At 35.4% G+C, this 18,739-nt stretch overlaps 2 protein-coding genes across 2 annotated transcripts in view; one reads left to right on the top strand and one right to left on the bottom strand.

The window, feature by feature from the left end:
• Positions 1-9,342, top strand: part of TDRD12 (tudor domain containing 12) — a 44,156-nt gene extending 34,814 nt beyond the window's left edge. The window contains exon 31 of the mRNA XM_054840606.1: positions 9,204-9,342. The gene's annotated coding sequence lies outside the window, so the exon portion shown is untranslated. The remainder of the gene's footprint in view (positions 1-9,203) is intronic.
• On the bottom strand, positions 119-13,541 carry SLC7A9 (solute carrier family 7 member 9). The gene is made up of 13 exons (XM_054840611.1): positions 13,116-13,541; positions 11,870-11,995; positions 10,549-10,696; positions 9,344-9,586; positions 8,620-8,745; positions 8,192-8,291; positions 6,409-6,453; positions 5,942-6,065; positions 4,104-4,207; positions 3,189-3,285; positions 2,224-2,373; positions 1,440-1,614; positions 119-505 (listed from the first exon to the last, which is right to left on the bottom strand). The coding sequence occupies exons 2-13, from the start codon at positions 11,972-11,974 to the stop codon at positions 441-443; spliced, it is 1,482 nt and encodes a 493-aa protein (XP_054696586.1). The 5' UTR covers positions 11,975-11,995; positions 13,116-13,541; the 3' UTR covers positions 119-440.
• Between the last annotated feature and the right edge of the window lie 5,198 nt (positions 13,542-18,739).

Genomic DNA, 18,739 nt, shown 5'->3' with positions numbered 1-18,739 from the left:
AGTCTTTAATTTTTTTGATAGCCAGAGTTTGGTCTGAGAAACTGAGAATGGAGTTAGTCCATTTTACGCTATTTCTGTCCTTTCTGTGTGGCCTGTTGAATGTGATGCTTCGTTCTTTCAACAGTGTGATCAAAAGCATCTTGACAGTGTTGCTCCTAAGTTTTGCCATCTTCATAATTGAAAAGTTCCACTTGTTTGAGTAATTTTAATGCCGAAAACAAGATACCGTAGCATGTTGGCAAACAAAACAACTCTGCTGGACACTAATCTGGCTCAGAAATCTTTTATATATTTAACAATTTTCAAGTACTAAAGTGTTGCAAAAATAATACACCAGTATGAACATAACAATTTAGAAAGTATCAATGTGTGCCAAACTAAATTGAATCTCCTTCAACCAGTACAGCACTTTAAAAACAACTCGGTACATACAAAATACTTTATTCAGTAACTTCCTCTGCTGGAACAACTTCCAAAAGCATCTGAAGGTGCATAGTGATGGGCTCTGTGGGGAAAGTAAGTTGTTAGAGGCTTTATAAGAGAACAGTATTTCTCTTCAGACTTGGACTATTTTTCTAAGTGAGAAAATTATCATCGTGTAGTTTTCTGTCTCTTCTGTATTCATATCTCAAACTCTAAAAAAAATAAGGTATGGGGAATAAAAACAATCTTAAGATCCAAGCTGCAGCATTCCAGGCTTTCTAAACTTGCTCTTAGTAGAGTACAATGTTTCTAATTGCATAATTACATCATATTTAATAGTCCTGGGGGGCAGGAGAGACAGATAATGGATTTTTTTTTAATGTCTACAGAACTGCTAATTCTGTCCTTTTTAGCTGATTCCACCTTTCCTTTTAGAAATGTCTGTGTATCCTGTTTTCCCTGAGATAATTGCAGAGTTTCTCTTGAGACTATGAAAAATAATTTTATAAATGGTCATACTGGGTTCTTGCAGCTTTCACACTATTCAGCAGCACTGTGGTTATTTTTGGTCTTTAGTTATAGTAAAATTGTTAACCTGAGCTAAAAGCACAGTATTTTGTGGTGTAAGAATGTATGTCTGCTAATTTTTAGTTAATGGCTAAAGCAATGTTTGGAAATACAGACAATCAAAAAATTAACTTTACAGATAAAATAGTTCTGTTAATTTTAAAAGTCAGTTACCTTGTGCTACTACAGTGATGTACTGCTTCTTTGTGAATTAAGTTTTGTTTTTCCTGAAGCTAGACATCACTTTTTTCACAGGAAGGAGTAAAATACAATCTTTAATAAAGTTCACTATATGCCCCTCGCTATATGTCTGGAAAATTGCCTCCCTCCACACTCTGCTCATGTGATTTAGATGGGATGGACCATATAATGAGCTTCATTACAGTAATTAATCTAAAGCTTAGCAATGTTCTGTTAAATTTGGAGCTGGCTGTCTGAGGTATACTTACTTGATATTTTTTGGGGCCAGTTGAATTTAAAATGAACAAAAAGTACATAAACTATAAGTCCACTGAGTATAAATAAAACACAGTACAAATAGGCTAATTCAGGTGCACTGATGATTGGTGCCAATACCAGTAAAATGGAGACTAATGTCACTATGACTGGAATGATGATGGGTATCTGCAAGACACAAAGCACAAAATTAGTTACTCTTTTGCTGTTCTTAGAGAAGCTGCATATGTAAAAGAAGAGTATTTTAATTGCCTTGTGCAGTTCTTCCTTTTAAAATTTCTGGAATTAGATGAGGCAATTGAAAGAGTAACAAGAATATGGATAGGGAAAACTTCTGCTAAATCATTGATCAAGAGCTCTTTGTCTATATTGTAAATATATATACGTATGAAATCTCTTTGTCTGTATTGCAGTGTAAAAGCTTGCATTTTAATGAATCTGGGACCTGACTCCAGTGCAATGACCTGGGGTCTTATTTCGGGTACTCTTTCAGTGGTAGTCTGCTGACTGCAGTTTCCCATCTCTGAAAATCTGGCTTGTGCCTGTGCAAGTAAAAATAAACCTTGTGTAATCTTTTCCCAGTTCTTATGAGCTTTGTCCTAGTCCAAAAAAACTACAAATAAATAGCTAGGTTTCAGGTAGGGGGGGAGGGGAACACCAATCGAACAAGGAAGAGTCTGCCTGAGGATGTTGTTTGAAAATCCAAATATTTAGGATGAGTTTGTGTTTCAGTATTTATGGGAGTGGAGGAAAAGCCATACTGAATGCTGAACTTACCCTGATTGGTCTGTTGAGTTCCTTTCTTGTAAACCTCATAACAATGAGTGCCAATACAGTTAAACCATAAAATATCCAGACTGCGAAACTAAAATAATTTATGAGTGTGTCGATGTCACCAGGGATAATATAAATAATAGCAATGGCCCCCTAAAAATGAAAACAAAAATTAGTCTATTATAAAAGAAGGGTGAATTTTACTTACATGTCAGTATGGGTGTATGTTTACAGTGTTCGACTGTGATCTGTGAATGCTTAAACATTTCCGTGTATTGCAGCACCTTTAAAGATAGCATCCACATCCTGCCAACGTGTTTATTTTAGTGTGCAATCTTAATTCCATTTTAAGTCAAAAGACTTAAAATTTGTATGAGTTAATCTGGTTTTTTGAATGTGTATCTCGGAGAAAGCGAAGATATGGAATATATTTTTAGGGTACTAAAGTTACTGGGAGTCAACAGAGCAATTGCATTTTGAATTTATCTTGTTTTACCTTGAAGATAAATGGATAAAATATATAAAAATAAAATATTCTAGATTTATTTTAAAATAAAATATTCTACTGAATAGGATTCTTTTTAGTGAGATGTAAATACATTCTTACAGGGAGGAAACAGCGTAGTGATAGCTTGCTTTCAGGCATTCTGTAAAATAAAGGATTTACCTAATACTAATAATTCATTGGTTGCGGGGAGGGAAGTTGTTTGGCTTTTTTGTGGTTTTTTAATTTGTTTTTAAGAATACACAGCATGAAAACAGTATGATTTGAAAATGCAGTTCTAGAATGAAACCGTTCAAATCGAGAAGTTGGGGGGGTTTGTATAGTCTTTTTTTCTAATAGATATTTAGCAATTTTTTTGTCTAGTCAAAGATATGTGTCAAGCTGCTGGTAAGAAATTGTGAAAGCATGTATTACGGGAGAATTGTTGTTGATGACTTTTTCTGTACTTAGAATATATACTTACGTAAAATATGATGGCAGGTGCTGGTGTTAAACGCTTAACGCTAATGTAAGATAGCACCTTTAGCATGTGCCCTTCCCGACCTGCAACATAAACAAGTCTGACAAAACAAAAGGCAATCTAGTTAGTGTGGCACCTAGACTTCAAGTGGCATTTTTTAAGTATCGTTCATTTTCAGATTTGTCTTACTGTGTGGCTACATTTGACTATAATTTTGTCAGTATTTCCTTTGATACGCAGTGGGATTTAAGGGATATTGTAGTTGACTGAAATAAGGGAAATAACCAGTAATAAAGCAGTGAACTTGAAACTAATTCTGAACCAGTATTAAAGTAGTGAACTTGAAACTAATTTCAGAATCATTAGTTTGCACACTTAATTTGACATTATTTTGGAAAAAAAATCAGCTACTCTGTCCCTTTATTTCCTTTTTAATTTGCTTCATATCAAAAAGCTATGTTGACAACCTTCTGTTGAAAAAATTGATCTTTAGAGTCTATCGTATTCAGATGGATTTGAAATTTTAAATATTTTAATTAGTAAATAGAAGCATTGAACAACTGATAGAAAGGAATAGCTTCTCTTTCCAATTTGTTGTCATTACTGGTGTAGCCACATTCTTACTGGTTTTTTTCAGTTGTGTAATTCTTAGCTTTAAACTTGATGAGAGGTGAAAAAAACTTTTGTACTATATTTGCTTTGAATTGAGACCTTTTTTCTAATTTTTCAAACTTGCATAGCCACTGCTTTTTGAAAATTAAACAATATAGCTAGATTTGCAGGTACTTTTAATTACATTTTGTACATTTGGATCAGAAGAATGTGTGTGTGTGTGTGTATGTAGATACATAACTATATATATAAATTGTTCCATCCTTTAAAAATTTTCATTGTAAGATCTTTAGAATGAAAGCTTACCTGCCTGCAGTAAAACAGGTCCCATTGGCAGATCCAATTGTAGAAAAGGCCACAAAGAGAGGAACTATCCAAGAGGCTGGATAAAGGACTCTATCTCCAAATGTCTGGGATATGGGATTAAAATGAATCATTTTTGTCATTTTAACTACCATTTGGTATATTCAGTAATGTTGGAGTCTCTTTAAAAGTACAGTAGAAAGGGTATCTAAGGTATGTTACCAATAAAAACATAGTTTGTGTAGTTATTAGAGAATGCTTTGCCAAATGAATACCCAGATTAATATATGAACCACTCTATAAAGAGTGGAATATTGTTGTGGTGTTTGAGATGCAATATCTGTAGGAAACATGTAAAAAAAAATTACAGAAATTCTGTTAAAGACACTTGGTTTGGGGATGTGTCTGCAAAGCAAAAAGAAAAGAGCATTGCAGCAGAGCACCAGCATACACAACCTGGTTTCAGCCTATATAGAAGGAAGAACACTAGTAGGGACGGCATGACAACCTGGGCTTTATGGGTGAAGAAGTAAAGGACAAACTTGGTAAGGTCTCTGACTACGCTTCAGTTTTTACGCGTGCCCTGGTATGTTAGTTGTTACCACAGGATGGATTAGATCTGTTGGAGGTATGTTGATCTGCAGTAAATGAATCTGAATTGAAACTTTTTTGACAGGCAGGTTTTGGGGGTTTAATTGGGAGGTGGTTAACTTTTTTAGAAAAGTCAAACATAAAGAGTTCTGGGTTTGCATAAGTGTAACATCAGTGTCATTTGTTGGTCCAGTGGTAGGACAGTCATCAGTGCGAAGCAGGAAGTCTGCTCACAGGCGTATAGATCTCTTTGTGCAGCGCGCTCCTCCCTAGTACTGTTAGCTGTGCTGCCTCTGTACTGCTCAGTGGTTGTTCGCAGATGATTTTGTTAATTTAGTCTGAGTTTAGTGCTAGCTGATGTGCGGTGTTCAAGATTGTAAGTTTAGTGGTATATCGAAGAGGACTAGTTCTTAAGATACAACTATATGCATTGCTGTATCTCTGGGTGCAAACAAGATGCTGAAATGCACAGAAGTTCTAAGGTTTTAAAAGATTTTTTTTTTACATTTTTAAGTATTTCTATATTAGTGTTTTTCTTCAGCATGCGCTACGCTGCATTTTGCATGCATATCACATACTGTTTGTTTTCCCAAAAAACTAACATTAGGAAAAATTGCATGACCTCTCGACAGTTGTTTGAGATATGTCCCACAGAAAATTTACCGAGTGGAACTGAAGAGACAGATGTGTTTGTTAAGATTTTAGAAGTTTAATCATTCATTTTTTCCATAATATTATGTCTTTCAATAATGTAAAAAGGATATTTCTTAGCTTTGTTACAAAAATCAAGAATAGTAAGGAAGTGAATTATGGACTACTTGCTGTTATCTCCAGAACAACAAACTTTGATCTACTGTCATTTTGCATGTGCTTATTTCTTGGAAATACTGGAAACACTGAAAGGGGCAAAGCAGCAGTCAGATGTTCTTTTTCCTTCCACCTTTTTGGTGCTTAATGAAAACAGTCAACCTCTGAGCTGCAGTGTTTACAAAACATTAACTGAAGACTGCATTACTATTGCTTCCTTTTTTTTTTTTCCTTGGGATATAACAGAACTATATGACATTACCGAAATAAATTTTAGATTAAGAAATGACAGTAGATAATGGAAAAAAGGTGACACTGACAACTTAGAAATTAATTGTATTTTAAGAAAAATTACAGGTTCCTTTTTGCTCATGTTACTGCTGAAGGTACTTTAATGCACACAGCCTTCTTCAGATGCTCTATTACAAAATAAAGTGGCTTACCACAGCAACTGCCTGGGACTGCAGGAGTTCTGTTGAAGTCATTACGGTGAAATATGAAATGTTTATCAGAACGTAACAAACTGTAACCAAGGGGATTCCAATAATTATAGATAGCGGTAGATTTCTAAAGAATGCAAAAGTAAGACTCCATCAGCATTGCTATATCACTGGTAGGGTTGTCATAGTAAACTGTGGATTCTTACTTTTCCCCATATATATGTTTTTAGGTGTATTTACATTTCTTTATTGTAGAGCCATGGAAATCAGGATTTTAATAAAGGAAAAATACAACTTTATGCAAATTTATGACGTCTGTAATAGATGCTAATTAGCTCTTGTCTGTTAGTGCTCAAACCTTGAATAACCATTGCTTTTAAAGCCAAACTAAAAATACATGTCTGCTTCTACAAAAATATTAAGTGTTTGATTTCTGTCGTTAGAAACACTGATTTCCTACATAGCTTTACCTGTAAGGATTTTTAAGTTCTTCTGTGATGTAATTGAGTTGATTCCTGGAAGGAAAAACATTCATACAATGTTATTATCAGTCGGGTGTTGCAATACTAATATATTATAGTCAGAGGTTATTGCTTGTGTTACTGGTTTTTACTTTTTTTTTTTTAACTGAAACCTTATGGTACGACCAATCTTTTAAGTGTTAAAGCTGCAGGACAAAAACCTGTGAGCTTCTTATCAAAATGTCATCCTATCAATTCACCATCTTTTCCTCCATTTTCCTTGCTTCCTCACAGTTTTAGAAATATCTCTGAGATTTTGAAATGAGGTTGTCTTGATTCTTGGATACAATATCCCAGAATAATAAAAATGTGGCAGACATTTATCTCAGATTGACAAGATCGGCATTGAACTTCAAGGTTTGCAATATCTGAGTCTCTTCAAATAAAAGTGCAAGCATACCCATTGCAGGACTGAAGCAAGTCTGCTAATGTTTCACAATTGTTCTGTGAGTCATGTTGTCTAGAAAAGTGGCATAAAAACCTTTTTAAGGATTACACCTATCAGAATTATAACTTCCAAATACTCATTTTTGCTAGAGCACGTAGGCCAGATTGAATCAAGATTTTTTTACTCATCCACTCCTGAAAATGTGAGGAGTTGGTATTTACAGTTCAACAGGCAATTTTTCCAATGTCTGTTCCTGGTGGTCACATATTGAAATAATTGTTTAGGTACCAGCTTCTCTGCCCCCTTAAAAAAATCGAGGTGAGTGTCTGACTTAGCAGACTTACATGTCTGAGTTGAGACACTCAAGCTTGGAAATAGAACTTGAAAAAGTAATCCATTTAAATATAAATTCAGTTCTAAGCATCTAAATGGGACTTGCTTTCTTGTAAGTTAATATTTATAATTTTTAATTCCTTCCAAAATATGGATCTATATGCAAATGTTTACAGTTTGAACATTTAAGAATAGCATTAATGGATCAGACATTGATCTTAGATTTGTGCCAACAGAGCCCTAGACCAACTGACATTCCCTTTAGTTTCAGAAAATAAAAGGTGTAAACTCTTTTCTGGACTGTGGCAGAGATTAAGTTAAATATTCCTGACAGCAAATAAGTTTATTCTTGTGCAAATAATTCTGGAAAGTGCTCTTTTAGTATTAAATATAAATGTTGTATGTAGGACATAAGTGTAAACCTAAACCCATCCATATTTGTCATTATTTTCAAATGTGTTTTCTTAAATCTAACGTGGTAGATGATAATGGATAAACAGATATGGAGATTTAAAACTGAAGGCTTCTCATGGAAGACGACTTCAATGTTTTTACATTATTTCCAAATGAAACTGAATAAGAAAAGATTTGAAAGTTGAACCTTACAGATTCTGGCAGTGTGGGTTTTGTATTGGTTTATTATGTCCTCCTGTACATATCAAACACCACTACATGTTTCGCAAGAAATGGAATTTGATGGAGTAATCTGTAGGGGCTCTAGGAAGGCTATTTTGCCTATCATTTCTTTCCCTTATAAATAGTAACTTGAGGATTGCAAAGGGGCTGGGGGGGGCAGTTTGAGTGAGGTGGTTTGTTGATTTTCTTTTTTTTTTTTTTTTGATTTTTTTTTTTAAGCAAACCGATGTTCTTTTTCCAGAATTCATTAAGAGATTCTTAATAACAAGTCAGATGTTAACTTTTTCAGATTATATCTTTGAGTTCTACAGTGAGAGAGTAAGCCAGTTAAAGCCTGTTAAACTGTACCTGTTAACACTAGTAAAGATACCTTACCATCCATCATATGCCCAGAGTCCATTATAAAATGCCAGACCAATAGAGCTAACAGAAATTTTACTGTCCTTGAAAGAGTCTTTGAAGCTTTCAGTTTTTCCTGCAAATAAGATGTAGATTACTGATCAGTGTTGAAATTAATTCTTTTAATCCGCACCAGATAAAGAAATATTCCAACATCTGTTTCATCTTTGAAACATCTCACTGTTAAAATCAATTAATACCAATTTTTATGAAGTGATCTGTAGTGTTGCATTTCCCACCCACCCCCCTTCTCTGAAAGAAAGTACGACAGTTCTCGGGAGATTTGGAACTCAACCACTGAATAGAGAGCGCCTTATTGTTGTGCCACTTCCGTCAGTGGGAAATTTTTAAATGGCCGTAGCAGAAGCTAAAGTAATTTTTACAAGTAAAGTATGTTTAATTACCTTGTGCAAGGAGAACAATTCCACTTACAATAATGATTGTGACAATGATCATTTTAGCAGCCGTGAGAAAATTCTGGAGATAGCTTCCCAGCTTCACACTCAGTGAATTCACTATTGTAATTACCACTAAAAGAAAAAAATCATGTTTCTGCATTAGATTTGTCAGAACTGAAAAAAGTTGCCTCTTAAAGCTTCCCCCCCCCCTTATTTAGTGTACTGCTTTTTACTCCCACTGTTTGTATTATTCATATAGGTTTTTAACATACTCTCTTTGGATAACTCTTAATAGTGAGGAAAAAATTTTCTGAATTAGATTTTGATAGTATCTTTAACAAAAAAAAAAAAAAATTGAAGTTGCACAGCATTCTGATAAATACAAAAATAGTATCTCCACACTTAATTTTTCTTCCTTTTCTGCTGGAGATAAGCCTTTGTTCCACAGCTGTATTTATCTTAGTAAAGCATAAAAGAAACAGACTAGGAACAAACCATTTTTAAGCCTATCCTTTTTATATGTTGTTGAATTAGTTATTGTGGGAAGGACTCGCTGTGTGCCGTGTCCCAAACTCTTCTGTTGCTTTCAGTGTAGGGTCGCTTCTGATGTCTTCATGAAGATTATTAACCTACCGAAGTCTCGCTGTGCTGAAGTGCATTTGTTGATGGAGCTGAATGGAAATTGCTATGCAATATGGATCTACTCCCTTAAAAAAGGTACGAGTCTTACCAATGGCAGCTGCTGCAAGACACTTGATGACAACTGGGGGTGGATCGCAACCCGGATAAAAAGGAGCTGATGCGTATTCTGCAAAGCTGAGGCAAATGATTGCAAATGAACTGGGTTTTGTGACGAGTAAGCTTGTCCATGAAAATAAAAATGCTGGAATCGGGCCAAATGCCTCCATAAGGTAAGGATATTCTCCCCCGGATTTTGTGATCATTGTACCAAGCTCAGCAAAACAAAGTGCACCTGAATAACAAGAAAAGCACTTAGTGGTCGTTTAGTTCATGCACTTCTTAAACTATGACTGGCTAGAACAGATTATCGCTTTTTAATAGGTAGCAAAGTGAAGGAAATAGATACATACAGTGCATCATTACTCTCTTCATGTTTCTGTACATTGTACTGTATATCCAAAATAAGATTTTAATTGCTTGTGAGCAATTAGAAAAAAATATACTGCAACAATTAAGTTACAGTCCAGAATTTACTGCTATTGGTGTTTAAGACTTGAGCAAATAAAGTACAAACATTCTGACTTCATATTAGATTTCTGTTTCAGAAACTAACACTATAAAAAGCATCTGACAACTGCACTGGCTGACCTACCTTTTGGAAACTTGGAAAAAAATAGACTTGCTGCACAATTTTGAAGTAAAATGTCTACTGAGCTCAGCTTAAAAGTACAGTTCTACTTCTAGATCTATTGTTGCAGCTGGCATCTGTGTAAAGTTTTTTGTATATGCCATGTACCTGGTACAATGCCCAAAGAATTCCTTTTTGGTTTACTACTTGAAATATTTTGAGGTGCTTAGTGCTAAATCTTCAGGTGATAGAATTAGATTTACACAATTACACAAGTAAAAAAATAGCAGAAGCACTTAGCTCACCGCCAGTAAATTTCATGTTTTGCTTGTGATTTAAGTAGAAAAGTATTCTCTATTACACTTAGTGGACGAAGTAAGTAAAACTAAAACTTGCTTTCAAAATGAACTGAAAATGTGCTTTACAATTTTTAAAACCTAATTTATCTTTTATAAACAGCACACATTTTATTTTTTTTTTTTGCCTGAGTACTGCTATACTCATCTCAGGATATGATTGATTTTGGTCTAAGTGCTATTAGCTCATTTTTGAAATGAGAGTAGTACGAAGAAATAATAGATACAAAGATTTAAGCAAAGATTCAAATTATTTGTTGACTCATTTACCTAATGTTGCAAGAATTCCACAGGCTGCCCAGATGGTTAAACAAGGACCCACAGCTCCAATGTTGGCAAGTACTGATTTTGGAGAAACAAAGATACCTGAGCCAATAATTGTACCAACAATCATACAGATTCCACTGATGAGGCCCACCTTGAAATAAAAGGAGACATTTTGGTAAAGTAATTTCTAATAATTCAGGAATTATTTTTTGGTATAATACGTATACTGTTGTTACTAACTTTTTCCCCACCTCTCAACATATAGCTTCTACTAAGTAACATATTAAACTATGTGAAGTTTCTCTTTTCTTTCCAAGATGCATACACACCCTGTGGCATACTCCTCCTGTTTCCAAAGTAAGTTATTTGGAGTTTGCCTGGGTATTTGCTTTATTAAACTGTCCTTTGGATTATGTGGGTCTCAAATCTAACCTTGTACAGGTGAACATTTCCTGTCCATTCTTTGATTAAGCTTAAAAATTATTTTATAAGCACTTGAGAAATTCTGAATTTTCTAAGCTTCAAAAATTTGCTTTCTTGGATGGAGTCTATGTATTTTTCTATCAGTAGGTTTTGGGGTTGTTTTCCTCTGCTTGCTTCACGTATTTGTGCACAGGAATTATCTTGATACTGCTAGGTGGTGAAAGATCACCTTCTCCTGACTTTGTAGTAACCTGTGTGTTGCATGAAACTATTAAAACATGAGGCGCCTCCTGCTAGAAAAATAGTGGCATAGGCTACTTAAACTTTCGTGTTAGTTATGGCTAGTCTAATAACATCAATATTTTGCCAGTCTTGGCACCAAACTAAAACCACAAAGAGAATCTTTTTCTGTATTACTTAAAGAGGAATTCCACTCCCTCCTGAGAGCAAGTGGCACATCTATTTTCTAAAGCATCCGTAATTTTCTGGAGACATTCACTTGTCTTTCTGAACCAGTGGCTATTTTATGGCCATAAACACTAACAAACTTTCAGAAGCGATGAGCTGAACAACCCACTTCAGCCTCTGTGAAGTACATTTGGAAAGAAACAGTGAAGTTTATGAAGTGTCTCACTTGATCAACTTTGAAGTTATCAGATATAAATACAATTAAAAAGATATGTATTAAGTCTTTGAATTATTTTTATATCAGAGCTATTTAATAATTAGCAGTTTCCTAAAATGTAAACCAACCACACTGTCAAGGTACTACATCACTGCTGAATTGGGACACAATTGCATTTTTTGTACGATGATGCATGTGCACAGGTACCCCCTTCCTGCCTCCCTCTGCCAGCCCTCATACGCATGCAGACTGAAGGGGGAAAAGAAAAAGCTTTGCCTGTTTTTGTAGGTTCATCGTTTGGGGTTCATGACTCTGAATGGACTGTCCATCTTCTTTTCTGTTGTCCTCTCCTCTTCTTTTCCTCAAGGTTTCTTCACCCATTTGGTTTACTTGCTGAAATCTCTAGGGAAATAAAAACAAAATACCAGTCTAGCGTATTCCTGTTTGCTTCAGTTTTGCTGATATGTATGGGTCCAAAAAAGCGTAGTTGAATACTGCTAGAAAACATAAGCACACACACTTGCTCACAGGCAAAGGACTTCCATCTACTTCACCTCATCCATCTGACTTGCTGTGGATTTTCCTCATACCCACCTGGCAGTGAGTCTCTTTGTATCTTCTGCCTCAGGTTACGTTCAGTTGAGAGATGTTCTTACTGGAACAATCTAGGTTTTGTAGCTAGTCCCTCCTTTGAATTCCTCCAGAGGTCCAGACAGATTTAGTCTTTCTCCCAAAAGCTAGTCTGTTATCTAGGAGACCTTCTTTCTGATCTTCGGTAAATTAGGCCTTGTCCCAATTCCTTGGAGATGCAAGTATCTGCTAAACGGAGTATTGTCTCCTGTAATTGTCTAATTAGCAGCTCTCTGCCTCAAAGAGTTACCAGTCTTCTCCGTGTTGCCTCAGGGTGAATGTCTTCTACTGAACGCTTTGTTCCGTTTAGAATTAGAATGCGAACAGTTTATTTTCTAATTTAAATTTAGACTTGGGATTGGTTTTCTGAGGATCTTGCTTGTTTCCCATAGCATTGGGATAGAATACAACCTGAGATAGTGAAGGAAATTGATCGGTCAGGCTAGGTCCTGATTCTTAAAAGCTGATTCAGTTAAAAGTCTCCTCTCTCCTCAGACATAATTACTAGAATCTGAATGTTGAAGATCATTTTGCAGTTACACAGACAGTAATTCAGGAATGCGTCGTGTTTAGGCAACTTAGCTAGTATCCAGTAATTCTGGCTACAGAAACTGTTCTGTTCTGATAGAACAGCTATCTCAGTACTGCTGGTCTTCAGAAATATTTGTGCTATAAAGACATCCGGTTTATGTTTTGAATTAAAGATTTTTTTAAAAGAAATCATCATGAATCCAACTTAGAAGATTAAACCTACAATAGAAAATTGCCCACGAAAGGAATGCAGGGCTTGGGTCACTGAATTTTATTACAGCTTTGTGCCCAGCTTCTCTTTAAAGTCTTGTATTCAGAATGTTTTAATCATCGTCTTTTAGCAATTCATACTTTCACTTACCTTATTTATTTATATTTGTTTGCTGTTAATCAGTCTCCAGGAATCTTTGTATAGTGTATTTCTATTTCTCCCGTTAGATTTACCAGCCAGTTAGACAGCAAGACATGTTCATGTCTGAAACCAGAATACGCAGAAGCAGCAGCAGCTTAAGTACAGAGGTTATAAAAGGTAATCATTAAACCCATTCTCAGCCAAGAAGCTTTGAGATAGGAACCACAGGTAAACCAATAGTCCAATTAGTTTATCTTTAAAAAAAAAAAAAGTCTTTGTTCCATTCGTGAGAATGTTTGTCCAGTACCTAAGTAGTATATTACATAGTGAGAGTGAACCATAATTTAAAGAGTCTATTTTGATTATTTTATATCAAGCACTTTCTAATTTAAAAATACTTTGGAAAGATAACCTTGAAGTAATTGTCGTATTATCAGTGCATTAAAAACATCTGTCCAGATGTTAGCTGCATCCTATAAAAATATTTGATGTTTTTTATTTTGAGAAGACAGAAGAGTGTGAGCAGAAATCTTTCCTTTGTTTTTCATTAACCTGAAGGCAGCTGAGCGGGCAGGTTGTGTTCCCTTCACTTGCAGTTCCAATTAATTTTTCATTTTTTGTAAATGTTTAAAAATCTTGCTTTAGTGAAAAATGCCATTCTCTCTTTCTGCAGCTGGATATCCAGGAAAAAGGTATTGTTATGCTGAGTGTGGAAATAAGGTAGCTTCTTTCATTCCTGCTAACCATCCCTAAAATATTTGCAAAAAACCCTTAATCGTGTTTCTCTTCATTGTTTTTGGCAATGCAGTCATACGCCTCCTTTCTGTAGGACATCCAAACCAGTAAGTCCTGATCAACCTGTTCTGACTTCAGCTGACTCTTTTCAATATACATCTACTGTTAAAAGCTGAAAGATGTATTCGTATTAGTCACTGATGTTAAGATTTGTTATCTTGTTAAGATAATGCCTCATGAACAGTAGTAGTACAGGATTGGAAATAAGGCCAAAGGGTTGGACCTAAGTATCAACAAAACTGTGTCCTGGCATGATTTGACAGTTGTTTTTCTTTTCTTTTTCCTTTTTTTTTTTTTTTAAACCTTCTGTTTAAGCATGCAGGCTTGATCAACAGGAATTCCTGTCTTTTGTAATGTTGATGTAAATCTGTGACTAAAAATGTACTCTAACAAAATGTGAAGCAGACTTACATTGGTTTATATTTGCCATGTTTTGTGATAGTTGAGCCAGACTGTGCTGTGAATGTCTTCCTCCAAGATTGAGATTGCAAAGTTACGTCAATACTGAAAACAAAACCAAAGCTGTATTTTTTTTATTCTTTTTACTCACTGTCTTACTCTTTTCTTTTTGTTTTTCTTGTTTAATTCTCACAGAAATAGGGTTAAACTTCAAGAGAAGCTCTTCCATCTTAACTAACTTCTTATTCAAAAATTACCACCTGAACAATGGTCAGACAAAAGTTCTTCTTCCTACAGGTAAAAAGAATAAAGAGTGTTAAAATTATAGTCTTACTACAAGCATATGAAAAGCCAGATATCAACAACTTATTCTGCATCTTTTACAAGGACTTTAAAGTATTTTTCATGGTAATTGTGATGTAGGAATAAATAAACTAATGTTTTCATATCCATCAATTGCAGATGCCTCATTCGGGATCAGATATTATGTAATGCACTTCTATGTTCTCTATAGCTGATAATTTCAAAATGAAGATTTGTAATCTTATGGTTTTCCTGAAATGCCACAGAGACTATTGAAATAGCTGATGTGAAAAAAAAAAAAAAGGGGGGGGGGGCGGGAGGAGAATCATATCATGGGGCTAACTTTGTCCCTCAAAATGAAGTAGACACACTTTTCACATCATCTCTACCCTGGAATTTCCAAACCAATAAAAAAAAAAAGTGGGGGGGGGAAGAAAACTTTGATGAAAAGATAATGGAGTGTGTCTTCTTTTATTCCATGTTAAGTAAAGTTTTGCTTAGGAATTTTTTTAGATTTAGTGTAGGTAATCTTTGAATTTTTTTGTGCTGATGTATGTTCTGCATGTCTCGTGATGTTTTCAGCTGTCATTTGTTTCTGCATCAGATCTATACTCTACTTTATTTCCCCAGATACAATACAGGCAACATTGAAAATACGTTGTTTCAGTTTTTGCCTAAGCAACCAGTTTCTTTAGCCAACTTGGAATGTGTATTTGGAGAGTTCCCATCTGTTCAATAGGTGTTTTAAATCTCTGCCAGTGACTTGACCTTAACTAGCCTGTGTTTCCTTATAAAAATGGAAAAGTATCTTCATTTATTGGCTAGTTTTGGTTTAGGGATTAATCTTCTTGGGATGCTATAAACTTGTTAAAGGATTTGCAATTTTACCAGCAATCATTCTTCTCCTCAGCCACTTAAGGAAAAAGTAAACATTGGGTTCAAGGATTCTACTGTTATTTTCTTCATGCACAAGAGAAATGGCACTTTTACAGCCATGGGAAAAGACTCCTTCCCTCTCAAATATATACATAGATGAAGAGATCAAGGAGTTCAAATTCCAAGGGGCTGCAGAAGCAAACTGTGTGGGCTGGTCCTGTCTAAACAGTGTAGTTTGAACCTTTTCAAATGCTATTTACCAATTAAATCGTAAAAAGTAATTTTCAACTTTAATTCGGGAAATAGCAAGGGCACAGTGTATAAATATACCTTTTATTATCATTAGTCACTAATAATAAAGGTTAATGTTTCTTAGAGTTGGTATTTATTACTTGCAGTAATGCACATGTTCTGCTTTGATACTTAAGCAAATGGTAAGGATCATTCTAACCTGCAGATTTTACTTCCAGCTTAGCAGTATCTCAGAATGGGTACTTTCCATTCTAACCTTGCTACTTAACAAGTTACTTAATTTTAATTAGAGGACCCGTCTGTTTACTTGCACTTGCTCTTCTTTGAATCCTGTTACCAGCAGACGTGCTGTAAGAAGTGATCTCACTACTGTCATTCTTAAATGCATTTTAATGTTTTTCTGAGTAATTGCAGGCATGCTGCAAGTGGAATATAGGAAAACAGTCTTTTTCTAATAGCTGTGTTGATGCAGGGTTATGCTACTAGATTGCAAGATCTTTGCATCTTGTGGGAATCAACAGGAAAGATCAGATGAGTATGTAGTTCTTAATGCCCATAGTATACATGTTTTTTTTAAATACCTGCAGTTTTTCCCTACTTATTTCTTGGTTAGTGTAGTTGGCTTTGCCCCTGTGACAGATAAGGCTGTTGAAAAGATCTTCAGGTTTGCTAAAGGTTTTGCACTAGACCTGCCTGAATAGTGCACATTTTTTAGTAAGACAAAGATTTTCTTTTTTTTATTATGGTTTTTAAGAACAGCTGTTCAGAGACTCTTCATAAACTTGTAAATGCTAGGTATGTCGTTCTATCCAAAAAGATCACAAAAAATCAAGGAGTCTCTTCTCAAGGTTATTCTAAAGGAACTTTGGCCTCTGAAGAAAATTAGCTTGACTAGATCAAGTTAGTTTTTTCAGAGCATTCAGGAGCCAAAGCTTTTAAGTGTTTCACAGCCTGCTTGGAATTAGTGATTTCCCTAATACACAGCCAGCTCCTCTCCTTTTTCCTTTTAAGGAATGAGCACCTTGCTCCCATCTCCTGTTCAAGTCCAAAATTCAGGTTGCGTTCCATTGGTGTTTCATCAAGGAGGCATTACCGGCTAACATTGGCTTTGGCAGAGGGCATCTTTCACATGCCCATTTCCAGCTGAGAAAGAAAGCAGGGAATACCGAAGCACTCCGTAGAGCTTATGATGCTCTGTGCTACATACTTTTGAATTTATCGAACCCAAACATTTGATATGTAAAACAACTCTTAAGTACTACAGTATGAATTCTTCACATATCATATCTGAATGTGTGTGCAAATATAGATATGTTGAAGTTAATTTAGTACAGGAAAAAAATTCAGAGCTAAAAAAATCTGGAGAACTTAGAGAGAAACCATGTTTTAAAAGGCAAAGAAGCCTTCAAAGTGCATCTGCTCTTCTAGATTCAAGCTGTAGAATTTTTACCACATTTATGTTGTATGTGCGTAGTAGGATGAGTGCTGAGAGCTTTCCTAAATGGAAGAGCTATGCCTGGTCAGCCACAGATCTGCAGTTGCAGGGGGAAAGTTCTTAGAACTCCTGATGCAGTGTGCCAGTATAGTGGCATGAATTTTTCATGGTGAAAAATCTTAGGAGGCTCCCTCTTCCAAGCTGTTGGAGAGCAATGTTCTGGCTAGAAAGATAACAGCTATCTGGCTTAAAAATAGAGGAAGGGAAAAAGAAAACAGCTAGTTTTAAATGGGTCAGAAATTCCTTTATATTGTAGATAAATTACCGCACCCTTTCTGGTAATCATTACAAAAACACATTGAAATATCTGTGTCTTCTGTCTTATCTCAACTTAACGATAAGCGTTTCAGAGAATCCGTGACCAACTCCTATAGGTGACCAACTTCTATAGATGATACTTCTCTCGGCTGAAATTTTCTAATGGGCTAGAATGGCCCTCGGTTCACAGAACATTAGGGCATACGTATCTTAATGTGTCTGTTCAGGGTCAGAATCTCCCTGGTATTTACACAACAACTGAAGCACAGAGTAGGAGATGCTCCGCTCTGGCAACAGAGTAAGAAGTAATGCCGATATATCTTAACAGTAGTTCGAATATGCATTGGAACTACCAAGGTTTCCTCCACACTCTCCAGTGGTTTGTTTTGGTTTTGGAAAGGTGGTGGTGGTGTTTGCTTTTCAATTCATAATCATATTAATTAATCCAAATTTTTTCTAGGGAAAATCATGTTCAGTTGCTATGGACAGAATATGCTTTGTAAATCCAGCAATGAAACTTTAATGTGACTACAGTTCCACAAATTCTGAATTGTTTTCCCAGTTTACTGATAGGAGCTGAACAACGCTCTGTGTTTGTATGTTGTTTTGTGAAAGGAAGCTGAAACTACTTCATTGGTTCCGTTTTCAACTAGAAGATCCTGTAAATGGAAGGAAGGTGCAGCGTATCAGGATTGGTATACTTGGTCAGCAGCGCTTGAGGTCAGACAGTAAGTTGCTAATGTCAGGTTGGTAATGGAAAAAGATACATTGGCATGGGGAAAGTTTTTGTAGTAGAATAAACCAGCCAAATAATTTATTTAGTATAGTATCTATGAAACAAGGCAAAGTGACATGATTACAAAATCTCAGTAAGTTCTGGGGGGTTTAGGTACTGCTTTCTTCGATACCCGAGTACTAACCAAGCTCATTTACTTGATTATGCAAAAATCCAACACATTCACATTTGAGCGTGTTTGGAACTTGTTTCTAAATACAGGGTGATGATTTACTCAGAACAGGATAGTGAATTCTTCATTTCAGCACTTTAAAGATGCATAAAAATTGTTACCTGTGCAAATAGGAAGAGTATTCTCTTTGTTTTCTTGTAGTACTATAGTGCCTAGCAGTAGTAGCTACAATGCCGGACTAAAAGGAATAAGTTCCAGTGAGTATGAACTTATCAGTAATTCTGTCAAAATAAACTGGTTTTATTTCTCAAAGTAATAAGCCAAGTGGATAGGGAAGAAACAGTGGA

The sequence above is a fragment of the Grus americana genome, chromosome 13, assembly GCF_028858705.1.
Source record: "Grus americana isolate bGruAme1 chromosome 13, bGruAme1.mat, whole genome shotgun sequence".
Classification (NCBI taxonomy): Eukaryota; Metazoa; Chordata; class Aves; order Gruiformes; family Gruidae; genus Grus; species Grus americana.
Note: the sequence above shows the minus strand (reverse complement) of the source record. Positions and strands in the feature narration are given on the sequence as shown.

What these genes read in the sequence shown, in the direction of transcription:
- SLC7A9 (XM_054840611.1), bottom strand. Translation starts at nt 11,974, where the DNA reads ATGGGTGAAGAAACCTTGAGGAAAAGAAGAGGAGAGGACAACAGAAAA. An exon ending in CTCTGGGCATATGATGGATG is followed by an intron (nt 6,454 to 8,191) that starts GTAAGGTATCTT and finishes TTTTCCTTCCAG; the next exon opens with GAATCAACTCAATTACATCA. An exon ending in AACTCAACAGACCAATCAGG is followed by an intron (nt 1,615 to 2,223) that starts GTAAGTTCAGCA and finishes TGTGTCTTGCAG; the next exon opens with ATACCCATCATCATTCCAGT.